We start from the raw sequence: 23,250 nt of genomic DNA on the forward strand, positions 1-23,250 counted from the left end.
TCACTACTGTTCAAGTTCTGGATTTCCTACTGCCTTCTTGCAGCTCATGAAATTGGTCATGTTGTTCCTAGGGAGCAAAGGGTAGGGTAGAGAAGAGCACAGTAGTGCCATATCTACCTCTGTAGTTTGTAACCCCAGCAGTGAGAATGCCTAGGACCTGACTGATAAATTCCTGTCGAGTGCCTAGAACACTTGTATATGGAATGACCCAGTCAAATCTATTAAATAGACAGATTTTAGAGTACAGGAAAGCAGTGAATTAGTTGAAGGCATGGAAAGGAAGGGGTAATGGAAAAGGACTTCAGAAGTATTAAATAATTGACAAAATGTCAAAATCAGGGGGTTGGGAGTGACTTTTGGCCCCAATTTTTACAATAATGCAATGGTATTTTCTCTACCCACTTAGGAACCAATGGTCCCTTTGAGTCCTTTGCAGAGTAGAACATGTTAGAAAACCAGAGAATGAATTTCTCTTTGCAAGCTTGACTTTTTGATTTGCCCCCTTTAAAGTCCACACAGTATAACACAGCAGCCTGGCACCATTAGATTCATACCTCCTATTTGGCAAAGTCAGTACCACCTCCATGACGTATTTGACTGAGAGGGTGCCAAACATTTTTCAACCAGTGAAACTCGTCCTTCTTCTCTTCCACGAATTTTAGTCTAAATAGGACTGTGGGACCGGTCTTTATAGTTATAGCATCTATACAAGCTCACCCCTTTTCTATGCCCCTGAAGTTCTTGCCTTAGCCAGCTTGGAAAAACCTCCCTAGAAACACTAGTATATAGAATACAGTCTGTGAGCAATCATTTTGGTCCAACCACATCCACATTTGTCAGGCTACATTTCACTATACAGGTGAAAACTATTTACATGCTCAGACCCTGGCTATAACACTGACAAGGTTTAGCACGATTTTGTTTGTTAAAATGTGTTCCAGAGCACTGCTGTACTCAAGCCTGCTAGATGAAATATAATGAAACTGACATTTAAAGCAGATTCCTTTTTATTATTTTCGTAGTTTACCAACAACATAACCTTTGCTTTGCTATAGATAGAAGATCCTGAAACAATACGTTTTTATTGGTTTCATCTACTTTAAATGTCACCTAGGGTTTTCTTGGAAATGTGTGTGTGTGTGTGTGTGTACTATATATGTATTACCACGATACAGATTTTTGATAACATGCCTCTGCTTCTACCAGGCCTATACATAATCTTTTTTTTCCAGGCAGTGTGGTACTTTTCTCAGGAAAAGAAGCAAAGATCAGGGACATAGGGCTGTGTGATGGTGGTGGTGGTATCATTTGGATTTCTGGTTTCTCAATATATTTTAGTCAATGGACTTCAAAAGTTCATTTCATTATGACAGTTCCTCTTGCAAATTTTTTCTTCTTCTTTTAAAAGACTCATGGAAATTGTATATCTTTCATGGGGGATTCATATGGGCAAGAACTGTCTGTAAAGCCAAGGTGAAGATAGTAGTATTTCAGCTTAAAAATTTTAGGCTCTTCTTTCATAAAAATATTTTGCAAAAGCTTCAATGGACTTTTTAAATCCATAATAAAGTATTTACATACATATTCTGTCTGAAGTGCAATCTGACGTGGCTTTTTCTCCCTCTTGTTGATCCTTACTGCAACTTTTGTTGTGGGGAAAAATGGGTGATTCCTAGGAATGATAAATATGATAAATAAATAAACAAACAAATAAATAAAGGAATTGTTCAATAATAAGTCAGAGGATTCATCTGTCTGGTTCAGGACCGTGGCAACGGCTGGCATTAGCTTTGTAGAGTTAAAGGGAGGGGCTTTGCCAACCCTACCTGTAAAACCAGAAATAGAACCTTGGGTCTTTTACATGCATCATTGTCAGTATCAGCATCTTTTTCTGTTTTTATCCCACCTTTTTGTCCAGAGGTCATTACCTAAGGACATTACAGTGTAGCAACACATGCAATGATTTGCATTGAAGGATAATCCACTAAAGGATGGTGAAACTAGAGCAAGTCATTCCTGGCATATTAATTATAAACTGCAACTTAGAAAGTTAAAGTCCTACTATATATAAGATCTACATATCAGATCTGTAAAGCAGAGAAGAGGATGTAGTATCCAATTTATTTCAGATATTCTTTTAAATAGAAAAAGTAAGTAAGTAAATAGGAAGCTGGTATATGAAAGCAAAGTACCAACTTTGTTTCATTCATTCATTGTTACAGGAATGCCCTATGATTGTTCCACTGGGATGGTAATCAGTATTCATTGTCAAAGCCACCAGGTTGTAGAGGACTGTATGATTGTGTGTCAGGCAGTTTCCCAAAATTAAGACTATGCTTAATTTATTAAGTTATTATGGAACTATATAGAGGAAGTTGCAACAGACAGTGGTAGAATTCCTTCGACGGTATGGCTCAAATGAGGAATATCAGGGTATTAGTAATTTTAAAAGTATTATTTACTTTAAAATATTTTATGTTGCCTTTCTAGTAAAAGGTAGTAGAAAGGCAATATAAAAGTAACTTTTAGTAGAACTTCCAAAGATCCATAACCATTACATTACATCTAGTGTAACCCCAAAGGCCTATATTTCACAGATTGCTTCTCTATTAATCTAATACTGTCCCCCTGCTTATCGTGTTGCCATGTTTTCTACTTTTCTTATATGCAGGAACCTACTGGCATTGAATATCCACTTATGGACCCAGCAAGTACCATCACAACCATAGTAGGACCCTGTGCATTCAGCATCCCTCTTCCAATCCGCCAGAAGCTTTGCAGTAGCCTAGATGCTCCTCAAACAAGAGGCCATGACTGGAGGATGTTGGCCCACAAACTAAAATTGGACAGGTAAGCAAGCACATTATCAGCATAAATTTGGCATTAGTTAAGATACATTGACATATGTGTAGCAGTGCATTAGTCATCTTTCTGAAATTAGGAGAGTTACCATTGAAATCTGCTCTTCAAAGAGATCCTTTCAAAGAAGTTTGTAGCCATGTGTGGGAGAAGGTTTCATGGTGGGATTTGGTCTTATGGGAGCAATTGTGTCACCCATCAATGGGGAACCCATCCAAATTGTAGCTGAGGACTTGATATATCAAATGATCAAAGCTTTTCATTCAAAACATCTGTTAAAATATAGCCCCCGGGCATTATTTTGGTATTTTTCACTTTTCTACACATTCCCATACACATGCACACACACAAAGGAAAACACACACACACACAAATAGAAAGAGCTCTGTAAAAGTTTAATTATGTTCTGTGTCCTTTAATATGTGTAGCAGGTGATAACTGAAGGCTCATTGATAGCCTCTAGTATACTTTAATTATATTGTTCTGCTGATCAGAAAAAAATAAAAATCTATGAAAAAGAACATGGTTCATTTTCTTCTTTAATATATATCACTGTTAGAGTGACCACTATTATAACAGAGCTACAGATCCAACAAAAGAACAGAACATTATTCTGTATTGCTAATAAATGACAGTTGAAGGGAAGAAGGGCACAATGTCCTTATTAACATGGTATACCTGGAGACAGCAGAAGGACATGCAGAAATAGTGCCTGTGTTCCAAGTGGTTTATTTTAGACACTTATTAATTGCAAATGCTTCTATATCCATCACTTGTATGATTTTGTCATAACACACAATGCATATTTTAATGCATTGCAATAATTTCAAAATTATCAGATACAATAATAATAAATAATATTGACATACATTCAAAATAATAATATCATAAATCCATAACATAACATCAAGCATTTATCTTAATTAGGTACATAATTCTTTATCTTCTCAGTCCCTAAATACACATCTTAAAAGCCATGTTTTTAAATCTCCCTATTAAGAGTAAAGGTGTGGTTCTTCTGTCTGGTGGGAGGGCATTCCACAGGAAAGGAGCTCCTGCAAAGACTGCTTACCTCTGAGTTCCCATTTGTCGCACCTCACAAGGGTGGGGACTCTCAACATGCACCTTCTGCAGGCATGACTTGGATGGGCATATTCAATTTGGAGCAGGAGGTCTCAAAGATAGCTGGGCCCCATTCCAGGTAGATCTTTAAAGGTGATCACCAAAATTTACCTTGGATTGCATCCAAAATCAAACTAGCATCCAATGAAGCTCCTGCAATATTGGTGTTATATGACATTACCAGGTTTCCCAATTAACATGCAGACCATTGTATTTTGTACCATTTGCAGTTTCTGAGTGGTCTTCAAGACCAGTCTACTTATGAGGTGACAAGGGCATGAGTAACTGAGCCAGCTCATTTTGTTCTAAGTACAGTTGCAATTGGCACACTAGCCAAAATGTGGCATAGGTCCTCTTAGCCACTGCATCCATCTGCTCTTCCAGCAGAAGATGAGAGTCCAGAAGCAGCCCCAGACTGTACACCGGTCTCAAGCTAAAGTAGATATTGTCCCAGCCTCCAAAACTATCTTGCTAGGGTTGAGTCTTAATTTTTTTCTGTCCATCCAGCTTCCAGGCAGCAGGACAAGATTTCAGCTGCATCACCCAGGCAGCCTGGGATAGTGATCTACAGCCTGCATATTAAACTGTCAGATGAATTTCCCCAGCAGCTTTGTGTAATATTACATAAGATGGGAGGGAGGATAAAGCCATTAGACACCCCAAACTAGAATGCCAAAGGGCTCCACCTGTCCTCACCTGTGCACACTGGGAAACTCTGCAAGTGCCATTATGAAACCCTACTGGATCCATCAGATGCCTGAGGTGGACTAAACTAATTGGCTCCATCCCTCTGCAAAGTTTGTACTCCATAGTCATGAGAAAGTAATCTGCCCATAACAAGGGCATAGTTCTTATATCCCCCCTATCAGATCACTTCAAGTGCCCCGAGGTATAAATAAAGTCTAATGTGTGCTCCTGGTGTGTGTTAGGCCAGCAATGACTTGGGATGAGCCCTTGGTTGTCATGGTGGTCATGAAATCTTGAGCCGCCTGAGAACCCACATTAGAGATGATAAGCTGAACTTGCCCAGTAATATCCACCAGGCATCTCAACCACCAATCCACATCAAGGTGTGGTCAAAGGGATGCTGCTGTACAGGTGAGAAGAAGCTACACCAACAGCATGCCCATCTTGTCCTGCTACCTGTTAAACAACTATATATACCAGTCCTAGCTCATCTCTGCAGCATTTTGTTGATGCCCCCACACATACTGTGAAGTCATTGTACAGCAACCCCTGGCAATGATATTGATAAGGTAACCCACCTACTATAGTCTCCAATCTCTGATGAGATTAGAAGCCATGCCTAATAATTTGGGGACTGCTCACCTCTGATCTGTTTACATGGAGCAAAGTGTAAGACTAGCGAAGAGCGCAGTTTTAATAGCAGCCACTTTCTCACTGCAGGTACCTCAATTATTTTGCTACAAAATCAAGCCCCACCGGTGTGATCTTAGACCTTTGGGAAGCCCAAAACTTTCCCGATGGAAATCTGAGCATGCTGGCCACGGTCCTTGAAGAGATGGGAAGACACGAGACAGTTGTTTCACTGGCAGCAGAAGGAAAGTACTGAACTGACCTTGGAATGAGAAAGAAGGAATGTTCACCATGTCAGCTGTGACTAACACAAACCAAGCACCCCAAACCAATGTATTTCATAGCAAGAGGCATTCCAGAGGGACAAGACACAAAATCCTGCCTTTTCACATGCATTCTTTTTGTATATTATCACGGGATTTGAAAGAAATCATGCAAAGTTGTTACCTTTATAATCTAATTCAACCTAACATTCCTCTCAGCTTGGCTGTACTCTGCTTAGTGCAGGATTTTACAGTTTCCTAGGAAACGCTTTTTATTGCTATCCAGATATATGGATAAACTTTCTTAACAATCCCAGTTTCTATGAACGTTGTTTACATCAAATCCTGGGCAGCAGGATGGAAATGACTGTCCGTGGCTCTCTTTTTATATATTATTTTTCGTCTTTTGTTGAAAGCCATTCTATACCAAGCTGTGGACAAAGCAGGGTTGTGGCTATTTTCTGATAAATCAGTCTCCAACACACATTTCAGACGATTTCATGATTGCAAATTTGCCCATTAGATGTCTTAAAATAATCTTCCTATCACTATTCTGTTTCCTAGATTGAGTTAAGCCAGAATTTTAAACTTGTGCATCTGGCCAGAAAATAATCTGGAAGCTGATCAGGTATGCATGGACCCCTCCCTATGTTCCCCAAGGTAGCTTATGTCCCTTGGTGGCTTCAACTGCAGGGATTTTTTCCCCCAGCTTACAATATGCCCTGCCTCTATCTTCAGATTGTGTGTGTGTGTGTGTGTGTATCATACTCAGTTTGGTATGGTTTGAGAAAAAGAACCCTACTAGAAAGAAAAAAAAGAAAAAGAAAAAAGTTGCTTGTACAATTAACTGAATAGTATCTAGTACAAATAATATTATATTTCTTTTAGTAGTATTATTTTTGCTTACCAAAATTAGCTACAGCATTAATGATTTGAGCAATGGCAGCACCCTCCCTGGAAGCTGTTTATAGCTGCCATGGGCCTTCTGATCCCTTTAATAGGCAGATTCTTCCCCTTTCTGTCCTGGCCCTGGGGCTCCCCCTCCCTCCCCAAATTAATTTCCGTGAACTGGTGCATGAATTACTATCATACAATACACTTTCTCCTGACAAGCTTTCTTTTACAGATGGGTAATAGTGCATTCATCTTGATGAGAGAATTCAGCCTGCATTGATTATTTTATACAAACAAGATGTTTCATAAGAAATACTAGACATTAGTTTTGTTTATTTAGTAGTTCTGATACTTGCTTCCTTTTCTCTTTGCCGTAAGCCATCAAAACTTCATGCATGTCCATGGGGCCTGGATTAATTTTTGGTATGTCAATATTAACTAACAGTCTGTTCTATGCATATCACTACATACTGCTTTTCTTTTAGAGAGAGAAGTTCCTCCAGATATTGGTTTTGATCCAAAGATGGAAAAGTATTTCATGCAAGTAATTGCAAGCTTTGAAGCTAAAGGACATGATAGTTTCATTTGTGCGTTTCAGATTTATTGCTGAGGATAGAAACAAACATCTGTGCATTGTTGAGTTTAAAGTACTTGAGTTGGGTCCTTCTTTACCTGTGTGGTGGCTTGGATAGGTTTTGGTGGCCTGTTAGCAAATGAAACTGGTAATTGTTCAGGCTCGTAAGGAACTCTCGTATGTTTGTGGTTACAAAAACAGTATCACAAGATTTTGTTTCTAGACTTCCCTTTCCTTCTTCTTCCTTTCCATGTTAAAAAAGTTATTTTACCATCTTCACTTGCTTGAGATTCTATATATGTGTGTGCTTGTATATTCCTGTGAAGGTTCTCAAGTCTGCGTTTCTAAAGGTAACCATGAAAATGCCATTGGTTAGCAGAGAAGGTGAATTTTGCCTGACCTTTTCTCCATTTTTGACATTTCCACAGACTTTCATTTTCCATCCAGTGACTATGCTCTTATTAAACACAGAGCACCATTCATAAAACATTCTGTTAGAAAGTCAGACTTTCTTCTTTCAGTAATCAGAAACAGTGAATAGGTTTTTATGGAGTTCAAAGTAAATGTGAGTTTTGTTTTGTTATGAAAATGTAGTCAGCATTTGGTCATGGAGTTTCCTAGTTGGGCTTTGCAAGTAACTCTTGATCCAGCACAGTTGCCTTCCTATGTTCAGTCATCTTTTGGCTCTTCAAAAGTTAAATGCAACAACTATTGAAGTTAGATGACCTCACCCCTTATACTCCCCTTTGTAAGAATCTTCACACTTCTATATGCATTCAGCTTTGCTATCAGTCTAATGGTCCTGTCAAGCATATTCACTAATAACTGACCTATGTGATTTTTTAAAAAGTACCTACACACTGTCATCTATCATGTGAAATAAGGTAGGTCTGATACCATACAGGTGACAGAAAGAAAAGTAGGAGTCCAGAGGAGGCTGATGCAGCCCCAGTTTTCTTTCTGTGCCTAGAGATTCCATCTAGCAAACCAGAGAGATTATTAAAAGGTAAGCCATTATTTTAAAACATACACATATTTTCAGAATCATTAGCTGGTCTAATCTTTTTGTTGGACCATTATATCAGGGATTGGCAAGAAGGTGCCTATTAGATGAAGCCTCAAATAAAAAATAAAAATTGTGTTTTTCACAAGATAACCAATTCTCTCAACATCTACCATGTTTTCTTTTTAAAATGTTTGCTTTTACTTTTTTAAAAATGGTGACATCACACAAACTTTTACCCTGATACTCACTGTCTGAAAAGATCACTGATGCCTGTCATTATAGTAATCAGCTACATCCTGATATAAGGAAACAGAAGATCCCTAAGGAAAACATGCTGGATAATTACATTTCAGCAAATGTCCTGCCTAGTGATCCTTCCTTCCTTCCTTCCTTCCTTCCTTCCTTCCTTCCTTCCTTCCTTCCTTCCTTCCTTCCTTCCTTCCTTCCTTCCTTCCTTCCTTCCTTCCTCCCTCCCTCCCTCCCTCCCTCCCTGATTAGGATTCAACACTGTCTTAATCAATTTTGCTAGTGTTACACAGAAAAGCATTCTATCTTTCATAAGCATGGCTGCACAGTGAGGGATCAAGGACTGGAATTCAATCCCCCAATTTTATGAAAATCTGCAGGAATAGAAGACCATCCCCATTCTTATGAGTCCCTCCTCAAATGACCCAGTTCACTATATTTCTGCTTTTGGGGGGAGGGTTAAGGGTGGCAATGGATTAATCCACCTGACGTAGAGCACTGTCTTTCCTCTTTGTTTCTCCAGGAGAGTGAGGAAATGCCAGGAAGCTAAGTATAGATCCAATATTTGACACTTAGCAGATGGGAGAATGGTTGGATTGTATGTGAGTGTGTATAAATTATACAATTAGGATTATTTCACATATTTGTTGCTTCTATGGCCTATGGATTAGGCTGCTCTAAGCATCTGAAAAAAAGGGCTTTGCCGAGCATGTTCACATCAGCAAAGCATCATCCTTAAAGCAGCCATGTCCTTTGGAAAGCTCATACAGCTGCTTCAGTGTGCGCACAGACTTTGGGAGTGCCAGCAAAGAGAAGTGACTGGGGAAGTGCACACATGCACAGACAACCAGGAACAGCCCTTGAAGCCCCTCCCTTTAGACTTTCAAAGAATGCAGTTGCTTTAATGCATCAATGAGGGATGCTTCACTACCTCTAACATCCTTTGTGAGACATCTCTTTTAAATGTTTTCTGCAGCCAGCTGTAGATAACAGTGGATGCAACGAATAGTAAATATACACATATATATATGCACTAGCTGTCAATTTTGAAAAGTTGATGAGCTGGACATGAATTCCTACTTAACGATATCCCTTTTCAGACCATTTTGACAAATGTGGCTGGCTAAACTGTGTAGAGGAAAGTGCACGATTATAGGGATGTGTGTGCATTATGTGAGTATATGTTTATTCTCTACCTAAAATCCACAAATGCCTAGCAAACTATAAAATACACCTGCCGACCACAGATGTTCTGATGTTGATCAAAGGTTTTTTAAGTTACTGTGGAGTAGCTTTAGAAAAGAAACATAGATGATTCCAAAGTAAGGCATGTGCAGTAGATGAGTATGGCCAAATAACCTTCAAGTTGGCCATGTCATTTAAGGTATATAGAGTTAATCCCCAAGATGCAGCTTGAAACACACTTCATATTTCAATAGGAAACATTCCTGAAAAACTAAGTTTGTGGAAGCAGGAAGAATGGTGGAGTTTATAAGAAAAAACAGATTCTAGAATAAAAGATTTTGAATGCTTGAGCCTACTGCCATCTAGTGGTTCAATTCACCATCTAAATGCATTTTAGAAAAATTAAAGGCCACTTTTTGTCTTAGCATTGAATGTCATTAATTTGTTATCCTTTCCTTGATTTTTTTTTTCATCTGTATTGAGATCTAGTAGTAAGGTCTTCAAAACTGCATTTATGAGACACACAGGTTTTTGAGACCTATAGAAAGAATCAGGACGATCTGATACAAGATCCCACTTAAGCTTCTAGAGTCTTTGGGTACTTATTAAAGGAATTTGTAACTTTTCTCTTTGCCTTCTTAGAATTTTGCAGATGTGTCTATTGTGTATACAGGTATACACAATATATAGGTATTGTGTATGCAGGTCCTCACAGTGATATATCAAATGCTAGTAATAGAAGTAAAATATATAAATATTATACCTATACAGCTATATAAAGGTAACTAGATATATTAAAAACATTTTACTTTTCTCTTTTTAAAGTCCTATAATGAGAAAGTATTTAAAGGTGTTTCTTTTCTTTTGTTTATTGTTTTGCTATTTTCTTGTCATTCTTTTCTTGAGAAAGTGACTCTCGAAATATTCAGATGAAATGAATTGTATATTCATATTGCTAGAATGTATGGACTTAGCTCATTCTAGAACATTGCTGGAATGCCTAGCAGTAATTTCCTTTCTTGGTGCAGAAATAATGTAATGCATTTCTACATACATTCACTGAACTGGATATTATGATCAAGAAATAATTTATGCAGTTTTGCATTCGTTGCTAGAACTGAGGAAAACATATGTATCCCAATCCAATTTTGAGGAAGGGGGAATCTCATCTGTAGATGGATGGGCTTGGTTTGCATAGTACACTTAACTAGGTCAGTTAAAGATCCAGCTGCTGCGTTCATGTAACATGCTAAGTTTGGATGTGTTAGACCACAGGCTAGTACGTCCCTTGAACTCAACCTATATTCAAGGCATTGCAGAACTGTAGGAAATGCTTTAATTCACTATCCAAGTTAAGCATGTTGTATGAACCAATCCGTGGAGTGATTGTCCAAACTGATCTAATGCCTAGAATTTCTGCAGTGAACTAGTTTCATAGATACCAGTACAGTAGATGCACATCTGGTCCCCATGAACATCTGTTAGGTGGGCCAACTTCTTTTCCCCTTAATCACCATTTCCTCTCCCTACAAGCCATTGTTTTTGTAGTAATATCAAAGACTCCCAAGGAATCTTTTTCAATGGCTTAAGTGTAGTGGAGTGCAGAGGCCGAAAGATTAAGCTATGCCAGTCATTAGAAGGCTTTAAGTGAGCCACTAGCTACAGCCTCAGTTCCTCTTTTGGCCTGAACTGAGAACTGTCCAACTTCTTGGTGGAATTACAGACGTAAGTAGTGCTTTGGATAATCAACAACCCTATGAAATTTTACGTATGCTATTCTCTTAATTATGAGAGTGATTTTTATCAATGAGCAGCAATAAACATGAAACATTCAAGAATTTTGTAGAAAATACTATAGACTCTTTTTCTGCTTAGATTTAGGATATACAAACTTTAGGTTCAACTTTCTCGAGTTTTTGAGGATTTCTTTTTCTATCTGATCCTCGATAGCATGACCAGCATCTCTGGATGCCAAATATGATCCTAACCCTTCAACCTTGATATATCTTTCTTGAAGGTAATTACTACCCATGTTTTCAGAATGGCTTTAAGAAATCTATAGCTTGAGCCCAGCAGTAACAAAGCTTGCTATTTGCTGGCCTAAGCAGGCAGGCTGCATCACCTAGTTATCTTTTCTCAATATATCACATATTCTGGATGAAGATGTCAATCTGAGCAGGCAAATATATGTCCAGCCTGAGTAATGCATTTGAGAAGACATGCAATGCTGCCACTGATCACATTATACACATCAGCATTACAGCATTTATTTGAGTAGATAGATATGGGGCAAAATGGTAAGCCAATGGTAGTGTGGGTAACAGCTGTGTCATCACACAACCTAACTTGAAGCCTTTAAGCAAGCCTACTGATTTTCATGTTCAGCATCTCTACCCTTGTAAGTGTCCATTCAATTTTAAGTCCTGCTGGGTTTTGTTCATGGAATAATGGTGAATGGAAGGTCCATTTTACCTTTCCTCTCAGGCAGCAAATAGCCTGGCCCTAAAACTCAGGGCCAAGTTTTAAAAAAAATTCATTCATTCATTCATTCATTCATTCATTCATTCATTCATTCATTCATTCATTCATTTCACAGAACATGAAATCAGCTCTGAAATGGAACACTAAAATAGGAGTAGCATCCATATTGATGAAATAGCATATCACTCAGTATGCTCCATGTTTAGCAAGGAGCTTGGGCAGAAAAACCTAGAATCAGGCACAAGTCATTCATACAAGATCATGGTGTGTGATGAATAACCTTCTTTTTCCTTGAGCTTCAGGTAACGGCTACTTACATTTCCTTGTAGTTGTTCCTTGTGATTCAAGTCATGACAGTGCAGGCATATTTTGGCTGCACGGTAATTTCCCTCTATTAAATTAGTTGGACAGCTTTTTAGGCAAATAGAGGATACGTCCATATAGAGCCACCAATTTTGATGGCTGAATGTTGCTCCACATAGACTTATTCCTTATTCGGTTAAACAGGCCTCACTTGGAGCCATTATTTGAAGATCAGTGGTTCAGACTAGCTAAAGTGAAGAAACAATCAGTATTACACTTTGCTCCTGGTAGAAGCAGTATTGGTTAAAGACTTTGAACTTTAACTTCAGTCTGAACACAATATACTAGGCTGTTTCTTTATGAAGATATTTTAAAAACGTGGCAGTTTGTGACTTTGCTGCTATTATAGTTTAATTCTTTAATTGTGTCTTTGAAAAAGAACAAGATAGTCAGATGTATCTTACTGGAAAAATTAATTCAACACTCTGTGACATCAGTGAAAATGTATATTGTGGTTTTAGTATTGGTTTTAACTGACAAATATATTAATTCCTCCACTCCCTCTTTCTTCTTTTTATAAAGTACAGATTGTGAGATTGATGTAGCTTTGTTAGATAAGGTTATGATCTTTATGGTGTCCTTATCTGATTGTTTTGATTTTGATTAAAATTTCATTTCCTTGGCGGTTCCATTTGGGGCTGCAAGGATTCAGATAAATGCCTTTTGCTCGGCTGGAAAAGTTTAGTTGAGCTTGTATAGCCTCTTGAACTCCATATGTATATTTCAACAAACTGACTAAAATAAACCCAGAAGGAACAAAAAAATAAATAACCAAATTAAGTAGACAAGGTAAGACAAAGCAAAACTGCCTGATGCTCACTTTTATTCTCCCTCTGTGGCCTTTGCTGATGATCCCTTCTAAAATAATAACCATCACCACCGCCATACATCACCTTCTAACCCCTCTTTCTTTGGAGGGCACTGAACATAACCATTGGTAAGAAATATGATTCTCTTGGGGCTGATATTAGAGCATCTACATATTTGATTTCCTTTACTGAGATGCTCTTTCCATCTATTATGGAGCAGTAACAGGATGAAAGCAGACACTTGATACTGGTTTGAACCTAGGCTAAGACACCCCTGCTAAAGCAGGAGAGGAGAGAGGAGAGAACGTTTATGCAACTTACGTCTGAGAGGAGAATCTTGTTTCTTAGCGTTTTTCATCTCGCAGCAGTACCACAAGAATATTGCGTAAGGTTTATGCTGGGAGTGGATTTTGGTCTTGCATTTGTTTTGTTGAACCAATTAAGAAAAATGGGTTTGGTTTGATTTTGATCTCCCTTATTGCTGTATCTTCTATGCAATTCTTTTTCTAAAGAATTACTATGACTAACAGAGCAAAGCGCTAGCCATTGCATTCTTTGTATTGCTGTACAGTGGAGGTGTAGTTTACTAGTTCAGAGTGTGCCTCTGTCCCCTTTTCCCTTTTCCCTTTAGCCCTCTGTTTGTAAATGCCTGCATTTATGCTGTCAGCCTGACATGTACAAAGTGTAAGAAAGAATTTTTAAACAGGTTATAAATTATATTTATAAGCAAGTGAAAACAAAGTTATGTGTGTCTTTTCATTTGGTACAAGCATCTTCAGACTCCCTTGTTTGTAGGAAACCAGTTTGTGTTTTCCAGTATCAGAATCACAACTTGTTCACATTTATGACTCCACCTCAAAAGGGAGTAACTGCAGAGAGAATGACACATACAAATGAGTTGAAAATATACGAATTTCAAGAATTTAACTGCTTTGTAAGCCACAGCCCACAGATGAATTCATTTGCTTCATGAACTCAGAATTGTTTTTTCTGATATGTCTCCCCATGGCCAAAGCCCATATACCTTGTGAAAGGGCACAAATATTGGGTGTTCAAAGGAGGAAATTTTAAAACTTCATCATGCATAAGTTTTAAGCACATTAAAGGTAAGTCTTTAGATCCTAGCAGTAATGGTGGAGTGGATTCTTGTATTTTCTTTGGGAGCCTTTCAGGTTTGACAGAGAACTTGGGATCTTGCTGCTCAAATCATTGCAAAACACCAATCCATATGCTAACCAAGAAGGTAGGTCCCTCCCATGTTTATATGCCTCCTGAAGAAGGAAGTGCACTACAGTGGATTTTTCAATCATGGAATAACTAATGCTAAGGAAAAACCTCTTGTTGAAACACACTCTGGGCAAAAGCATAAAAGCTGCTAAAAAACCAGGCAAGAATTGAAATGGGATTTAAATCAATAAATGACAATAACTCTCTAAGTTGTTGCCTTGCTCCCATGTAATACTGAAAACCCAGGATGTAGTTACGCCAATTAGTTTATTCCAGAAAGGGAAAAATTGGGGATGGATATTCGTAATTTGTTACCTGTCTCTCCATTCTGTCCCTGATGAAAGCTCTTCTGTTTTAGACTTTACTGTTTTCTGACCCATTCTTGTTAACAGATTTTCCTCAAACACTGCTCAAAATGAGTTTCTGGTTCTTGTTTCAAGACCGAAAGGCAGCAGATGCAAAGTATCTTTCCTCTCCTGCACCTCCACAGGTACAGTGCACATAGCAAGTACTCACCATTAAAAGTTACGCTTGTGGTATACATGTACTCCTCGTTTAGCAACCACAATTAGGACTGGCAACTCCGTTGTTAAGTATCACTTAGCTAAGTGGAAAATCATGTGACTGCAACAGGCTTATAACCTCACTTCCCCTTTGGTCATTAAGCAAAACATCATAAAATTACAACTTACAATTTTATGTCTGCTTTCTCTATTAATGCTGCTTGTTGCAAGCTAGTTGCAAAGCACACAAATGGCGATCACATGACCCTGGGACACTGCGACGGTCATAAATGTGAGGATTGGTTGCAAAGTTTTTTTACACCATTGTAACTTCAAAAGATTACTAAATGAGGCAGTCAGTAAGCGAGGACTATCTGTAATCTCTACCCTGGACTCATTTACAGACCTTAAACATTTACTTTATTACAGGTAAAGATTTATTAAACACATCTTTCTCTACTCATAGGTTCCACATGTTTGACCATGTTGCCCCTATGACATAAACTTTTCTCCCTCTTTAAACTATAAATCGTGTCCCTTCCCAACATTACAAGGTTTGGAAGAGCAATTTCAAAATGTGAGAAATGCAGTCTGCAACCGTTCCCTTCATTGCATAAATCCAGAAGCAGAAGCTGCCAATTCTGATTCTACCTATAAAGTTCCCTGAAGCTGGGTTCTTGTGGAATATGGGGAAGGTAGACAACAGAGGAATGGTTAGTGAAGGCAACAGAACTAGCAGAGATGGCAAAATTAACTTATTTGACTAGAGAAAGATCAACAACTACATTTATTAGTGACTAGAAACCCCTTATGGACTTTTTGCTGAAAAAAAGAGAAAAATAAATTTGTGATTGATAGGTTAGAAAGGGCAGCTTATAGAAAGAAGGAAATTATGACGTAGAGAGAGAGAGAGTAAACTATAAATACTATGAAATAAAATAATATAGTAAAATAGTAAAATAACCACTGTGAAAAATACGGGAAGTCGCTTTGGTATAATCTTTTTTCTTTTCTTTTTTCTAGTTTTTTTCTTACTTATTCACTATTCTTATTTTCTTCATTTCTTTCCTAATATTTGTATTGTTTTTATCTTGTTAAAAATCTCTTCAACAAAAATTATATTTTAAAAAAAGAAACACAGGGAAGGTAGGTGGGGAAATGAAGTTCACTATTTAAGTGTACAGTGGAGTTCTAATTAATCATATCTTTCAAAATAAATGAAACAAATCTCTCAATATGGAGAAAACTGGGGAAAGGAATTACAAGGATCATTTCAACCTAGGGCTAACTATATTATTTTTCTTTTTTTAATGAATGCTAAGAAATGGGATGCTTAGCTGCATTAAAGTCCTACTTCTGGGGGCAGTTCATCAGAGTGACACAATTTTTGCAAGACTGCAATAAGCTTCTAAAGAAGGGAGAGGTAAGGAACTAGCTTTTTCAGGTTACAATCCAACACAAGCTTAATAAGGCCAGATAAACTACTAAACTCAGTAGGGGCTTACTATGGAGTAAATAAATCTCTGAATATCTCAACCAATTTGTGTGCCTCTTGGTTTCTCACCTAAGTATTTGGCACACTGTACTCCAAAAAGCATGGAAAAAATATGTATATCCATGTCTTATCACTAAGAGTCGGCAAGGACTTGATGGCACATAATGAATCAATCAATCAAACTACAAAAAGAAATCTTGTTTTTTGTTTAAATATCAGCAGCCATTTCTATTTTATTTTTTTTGGTATTAACCCTAGCTCCTCCTTCCTCCATGCAGGATAAGAGTAATAAGCAATTTGAGTTCTGACTCCAATGAATCAGGAATAAGGAAATTTAACATACGTTTAGAACTTGTCAAAAAACTTTTGGGCTGCAAAGCAGAGTCAACATTTCTCCGAATGGCAATCTGTAACTTTAAGTAAATCCTGACTTCTGTGTTTCTGTGTTGCCTATATTTCATACCCATTAAAATAAGCCTTCCTGCTCTTGCCAATTTAACACTGATCAGGAATCATTTTTCAAGTTTCCAAAATTACAAGATTGATGGCAGCCTTCCAAGGTAGACCAGACAGGAAACACAACCAGATAAGCTAATTCTACTTTATAGTAAGCCTACATTAACAGAACCTTGCAAGTCTGAAAGTACAATTCTCTCCCCATCTCCTTTACAGCCCGAATAATTAGGTAGGATCCCTTCTGAGCCTCTTTCGCCATCCATTATACAGCTGCGGGCTATGCCCTCTTTTATCTGACCATTACCTAGACAGCATCTCTTCGCCTCATTTCTCAAGGTTTTTCTCACATACCATTACAGAAATATAAAATGCAAGTTCTTCAAAATGTTTTAAGAGCTCAACACTGTACTTGTTAATGTTTTCACATCTTCAGCTTGTTTTCTCAACTATTAAAAGAAAACTTTACTCATTGTGAACATATTTACTTTTTGATACAAAGTAAATTCACAAATAAGTATATCTGCCTAACCATAACAAATCCCATTGGCAACTAATTTTGTGAAAGCATTTCAAATGATTCCATTCCAGCAGGGCTAATGATGAAATAAAATTCTTTCTCTTTACAAGCTGCAGTAAAATAGTAAGTGGAGGATAAAAATCAGAAGAGATTGTAGAAAGCAGAAATCAATTAAAATGCACATAGAAAATGTGTACTTACAATCACTATGCAATTTGTAAAAATTGAATGTTTTCCCTACCCAAATGCCAGCTTAACACTGTCCCCTTGTTTTAAATTGTAGTGTAAGTCCAGATATACCTACACAAACCTAAACATATAGCTACCTTAATCTGCAAACAGGTAAAGAATATAATGTTTGCCCATTTTTAAAACATTATTTTATGCCTTTGAATTTAAAGACAGACAGGAGGTGGGAAAGAATAGAGATGCTTACAAAAGATTTCAGTCCAGATAATTTCTTCTTGGGATCTGCTGTGAGCTTGAATGACTACCATTACCATTAGTACGTAAATGGCAGTATTTGCTTATTTAAAAAAAAACAAAGCATAGTAATAGAGCTAAAACAAACAGTACAAAGATACTAAAACCATTAGAAACTCAATGAAAGCCAGCTAGCAGTTAAAAACAATATAAAGGTAACAGTAAATAAATGGCTTTTCAAGGTTTTTCTAAAACCTCTTAAAAATGCTATTATCTGGAACCCAAGAGTCGACCCACCACTGAAAAAGTATCTTCCTCAAATTCCTCAAATTAGGAGGAGTGCTAATTTGGAATCAAATTAGAAACCTATGCAACTATGTAGTAAAGGTATCATAGGCAAGTTGCAATCTTCCAGCGGTGTTTCCCTACTTTGACTGGTTTAAAATCCAGTCATTTGTAGGAGGAATTCCAGTTTGTTTGTTCCTTCTACAAATGCTTCCAAACACTGGTTCAACACTCCTATACTTTCTATTGGAGTCATTATAAATGTCTAGATAAGTATCATCCATAATTTTAGCTCCAGATGGAGTGTTTCAGATAGATGTTTAAAAGCATAAGAAACAGAAGATCGACCTGCTTCATGATAATGGGGTAGAGCAAAGCACCACTTTCTGAGACTGCTCCTTCAGGTAGAGCTGGAAACTTTATATTTTTTTCTATCATCCCATAGCAGCAACCCCATTGTATTTTAACCATGAGAAATATAAATTATGGAACAGAGTGAACAACTTTCATGTTAAGTACAGCTGATAACAGCTAGCAATCTCCAGCAATCTGACTAGGAACAAGGAATTCTATGGATATAATCCTGATGTAGAAGAGTCTATAATCTTAGACTCTTATGTTTCTCCATCATTCAATAATTTCTCGGCTTATTGTATTGAAGGCAAAACTCCTTGGTGCACTGTGGAGTATTATTTAATCTTGTGATACTTCCCCCAAAGTATGGCTTCTATAATTCAGTAATTTACACTTGATGCTGGCAAAAAGAAGACTAAGACAACTGGGCAGTTTTCAGACTGCTTATAAATGGGAAAATGACAAATATTGGTAAAAGTTGCAAAGAAGCTAAACTGATTGAAAAGATACTGAATTTTGTTTTAATGAGGTATTAAAAACAGTTTATTTGGGGAATGTTAAAATGAAATACAACATCATGAACTATTACAACCCAGGCCTTTTCTCTATGTTTCTGTTTGATTTACAATTACAGTATTTACAGTTGAGTAAGGCACTGGTTCTCACAAGCAGAACACAAATCAGTATAATTCAAAAAATACAACTTTCCTTGAACTGCATTAACAAAGATCAAATCATTTCAAGCTTCCTATCTTCTCAATGTGACTGATAGTCATACACCTTTCTAGACATTTTAAATTTAGTATTATTTGAAGAAACTCAAACAATTGTGTTCAGGGATTTTTCCCCCTAGTAGTGACTACATTTGACTGATATAAATTTGGAGGCGTGAAATATAATAGGACCTAACCAAAATAACCATTGTGGATAGCAGTTTGAGTCATTCATACCTGTCCCTGTGACTGCATGATCCACTCTTGGAGCAAAACAGAAACAAAGAAAACAAAACAATTATATTCTGTCTCTTTGTGAAGAGTTAACCAATATGTTTTCATAAATTAAAGTTTTATTTGCAACTATTATTGGCTACTGTATAACACCTTACATTTAATCTACACAGTGGACTTATTCCAATTCCTAACATGTGAGACATACATATGTATTTAAATCTAGGCACCTGGACAGATTTAAATCACACAAATATTCAACAACTTGAGGATAATGTCACCTGAAGACCCCTTCTTTCAAAAAGAGATTTAAAAAAAAATCAGCTTTAAGGTTAGAATTGAAATGATTTGCAGATTTTAAGGTTTTTAGAAACATTTTAAGAGAAGGACATAACGAAAGAACTTTCTTTTGAGCCCTGAGAAGACTTAAATGATTCAAGACTTGCCTTGATGATAATTCAGTATCTGATGGTTTCTTGAAAGCTCCAACTACTGTGTGTGCACATTTATTCCAAAATGACTAAATAACTTTCTACAAATTCTGGTAGCCTACTAATCAAGACTAAGTGGTGAGGTGGAAGAACTACAGCCTGAACTGCATACAGTAACAATGAAGATAATGCAACTTGACTATAAATATTGTGTGGGGGGCCAACAAGTTTCACTACTTTATTCTGCTTTGAAATGGCAGAACTTATTCTTCTCCAAGTTTTTAGCACATGCTTTAAGTTATAGGGATATGCCCAAATGCTATTGAGGAATTCATACCTCTGGGGAATGAGAGATGTCTTGGAGATCTGTACTTTAATTGCAGTAGTTTAACCTATGTATGATGTAGTCAGAGCTTAAATTGGTTATTTGTCTCTTGGTTCAAACTATGTAGGAGACCCTTTAGAGCTCTGCATTCTTAACCTCCATTAAGCTAATCACAATCATGGCTTGGGTAATTTATGAAAGCCAGCTGTCAAGACACAAGGCACCCAGGAGAAAGAAGAGCACAACTTATGAAGAGATTGAGTTTGTGCATGATCAACTCTGCTTTGGACAGAAGTGTTCATGTAAAAGCAGCTAATAGCTTCAAAAGTCAAATTGCTTTTAGAATAGCCTATAAATTACTCCAAATCAATGAGAATCTTAACTGAATGCAGCAATAAGTCCATCCAGGTTTTAAGAACATGGAAACACTGTGCTGTATTTGATTAATGAATCTTTCTAGATGGCTCTGTGGCATCATCTGAGGGATTGAATACAGAAATTCCTTCATATTACTAAAAGTGCCATTTTAAGAAGATACACTATATAGATCCATCCAAATACGTCAGTATTCTTCTCTGAAATTCAGTGTTGGAAATAATTTCAAACTATCATTTATATTTGCTCCCATTCCAATCATTTCTGCCAAGATAAGTTTACATTACTCTCATTCTTACATCCACACATCTTACAAAGAGAAAGGAAGTCCAGCAGTTATCTGACCTGTAGAATTCCACCAATTTCAGGGATAGAGGAAGAGGATTGGTTTCCAAAATGTCCTATTTAATACATTGCTTTTAGAATGAGAAAATGCATGGTGCCTCCTAGTTTTAAATGTCTTTCAGTGAAAGACATAGCAAAAAATCTTAGCTCCTCAAATCTATATTTCCCAATCTGTTCTGCAAAACCCAGTCAATAACTCTGTTTCTGAACCTCAGATTCAAATTATTCTACAGACCAATTGTTTTAAAAAAAAATTACATCAAGATTAATATGCACATAGGAAATATTTGGGGGGGGGACAAAACCAGAACACAAAGATCGATCATTTGTATATGTACCCCATTTATAGCTATTATCGTTTTGCATGTTTCTTATTTAAGATAGTTCATCAAAAGGGAAAATACAGATTCTGAAGCAAACCAAGAGATGCATTTTCAAAACTATTTTTGAAACTATTTCAAGACAATATACTGAAACTGTCAAAATTTGTTTAAAGATGCAAAACTGAGAGAAAATACCACAGGAATTCTGAAATATGCAGTTTTCTGCATCGTGGCTCAAAATCTTAAATGAGTTTATCCTTTTTCATCTGAATTATGGGATCCTGGGTATGGGATTGCCTTTGTCCAATTTATATATTTAAAAAAAAAAACAATAAAAGGATCAAAGTTCCTTAACTCTTCTCTAGAATTCCAATGAGAATCTGGACCACAATGAAGCATCCTGCTAAGTCATCAGTACACACAACTTCCTTCACATTAAAACACCTGAATTTTCTGTTAATTAAGCTGAGAATGTATTTTAAAAACTACCCTGCAATTAACCAGATTTTTCCCCAAATCTATGTTTAGTTTATGAATCTAAAACATTCTGCAGACTTTTTATCCTTCAGTTATAATTTCCATGTTCAGATAAATCTTAAAACTTTTCCATCAACACAGTTTATTTTAACTCAGTTACCTTAAGGCAAAAAATTTTTAATGCAATTTTGGGAACAGCTTCATTTACCATTGACTTTGATGGCAGATGAAATGCTAGTGAGAATATACAGGTTCAACCTTTAACAAATGTTCTGGAATACATTCCTTTCAAAATACTGAGTGTAAAATGCCAAAAAATAATTAAATAGCCCCCAAAGGCACAGTCCTCTGTCAAAATACCTTGTATGAGCCCCATTAAGTAAACAACTATATCCTGATACCACTCCCATATTTCCATGAGACCTACGCAGAGGATACACCCTATGGGTCTGACCAAAGCCCGTGTTTCTACAAGTATCACAATTTAGAATTGGCCAAGAAAAAATCTGCTTTGATGACACGCTCCTGCAAGTTTCAGGAATGTAAAAGGTTAAAGGTTATGCACAGGAACTGCATGAGAATATCTTCTGTATTCAAGGCACTGCTTAGCTGCAATTTCAGCAACCTTCCTCAGATGTGTGAGCCTTTCCTCAGGTGTAGCTACATAACAAGCTAACATTCATATTATGCCTAGATAATTGCACGTTGTTTCTATTGGAGTTCTTTTATTCGTTCATCACCCGGCAGGCTTGGGTCATCTTAAGAGTGCAATAAACTTTTCTATTGGTAGGAAATAATGGGACTTTGGATGCTGTTTGTATTTCTTTTAGTGTTAAAAAATAATTCTTTCCTCGTACTTTGTAACTGCAATGGTTCATTCCCATGAAAATTAAACAATCCAAATATTAATAATAATATTAATAATAAAGGCTTTCACAGAAAGCAGCATGCATAGTCTGGAAACAGTTATCAATACATTTTCTTGCATCAATCTCCAAAGAGGCTAAAAGTCTTCTTGTCTGGTCATACAGGAACCAAAAATTCTTGATTGAGCCACATTTCTTTCCCCTGGAAAGGTTTCTGCCCCAGTGTGCAAATGCTTTGCCAAAATCTGCATTCAAGGTTCATATTACTGAAGGCATAATTCTTCTTCCTGTCTCTTTGAAACATGAAGGAAAGTCCATTTTCTCCGAGCTTTAGCTTTTGTTAGCTGAATCAAAGCTTAATGTCCTGCGACTCTGACATTTTGGCAAGTGTTTTCTTTACTCGCAGGGCGGTGAGCCGAGAAGCAGGGTTGTGAGCCCAACATTCAGTCATTAATTTCCCCATTTGTCTTAGACACTGTGAAAAGGAAATAGGTATACATATATTTACATCTCTAAACAAGCATACATACTATATATATATATATATATATATATGTAGTATATATATATATATCAAGTTTTAATGCTGGCTACAGGCTGAATTATGCACTGGAAACCTGCTTTTTTCCAATATAAATTTAATGCAATTAATCACAAACAATGCAGTGCCTGTAATACTGACCTCATATGCCCCTGGAGACTAGCACTGCCCATAAAATGTAGAATCATTTAAAATAACCCCACCTAAAAACATCAGTTTATTCCAACTTGATATTGGATTT

At 36.9% G+C, this 23,250-nt stretch overlaps 2 protein-coding genes across 5 annotated transcripts in view; one reads left to right on the top strand and one right to left on the bottom strand.

The window, feature by feature from the left end:
• Positions 1-13,844, top strand: part of UNC5C (unc-5 netrin receptor C) — a 341,537-nt gene extending 327,693 nt beyond the window's left edge. The window contains exons 16-17 of the mRNA XM_088133037.1: positions 2,672-2,850; positions 5,389-13,844. Of these exons, the coding sequence (XP_087989163.1) occupies positions 2,672-2,850; positions 5,389-5,554 (345 nt within the window). The 3' untranslated portion in view covers positions 5,555-13,844. The remainder of the gene's footprint in view (positions 1-2,671; positions 2,851-5,388) is intronic.
• Positions 13,845-18,910: 5,066 nt separating this feature from the next.
• The window catches only part of BMPR1B (bone morphogenetic protein receptor type 1B), a 141,700-nt gene continuing 137,360 nt past the window's right edge, over positions 18,911-23,250 (bottom strand). For all 4 annotated transcript variants that reach the window (XM_088133038.1, XM_088133040.1, XM_088133041.1 and 1 more), the window contains one exon: positions 18,911-22,943. In XM_088133038.1, coding sequence (XP_087989164.1) covers positions 22,818-22,943 — 126 coding nt within the window. In that variant the 3' untranslated portion in view covers positions 18,911-22,817. The remainder of the gene's footprint in view (positions 22,944-23,250) is intronic.

The sequence above is a fragment of the Python bivittatus genome, unplaced genomic scaffold (assembly GCF_059951505.1).
Source record: "Python bivittatus isolate LINGU-HERP-01145 unplaced genomic scaffold, Pbiv_v1 ctg000070_np1212, whole genome shotgun sequence".
NCBI lineage: Eukaryota > Metazoa > Chordata > Lepidosauria > Squamata > Pythonidae > Python > Python bivittatus.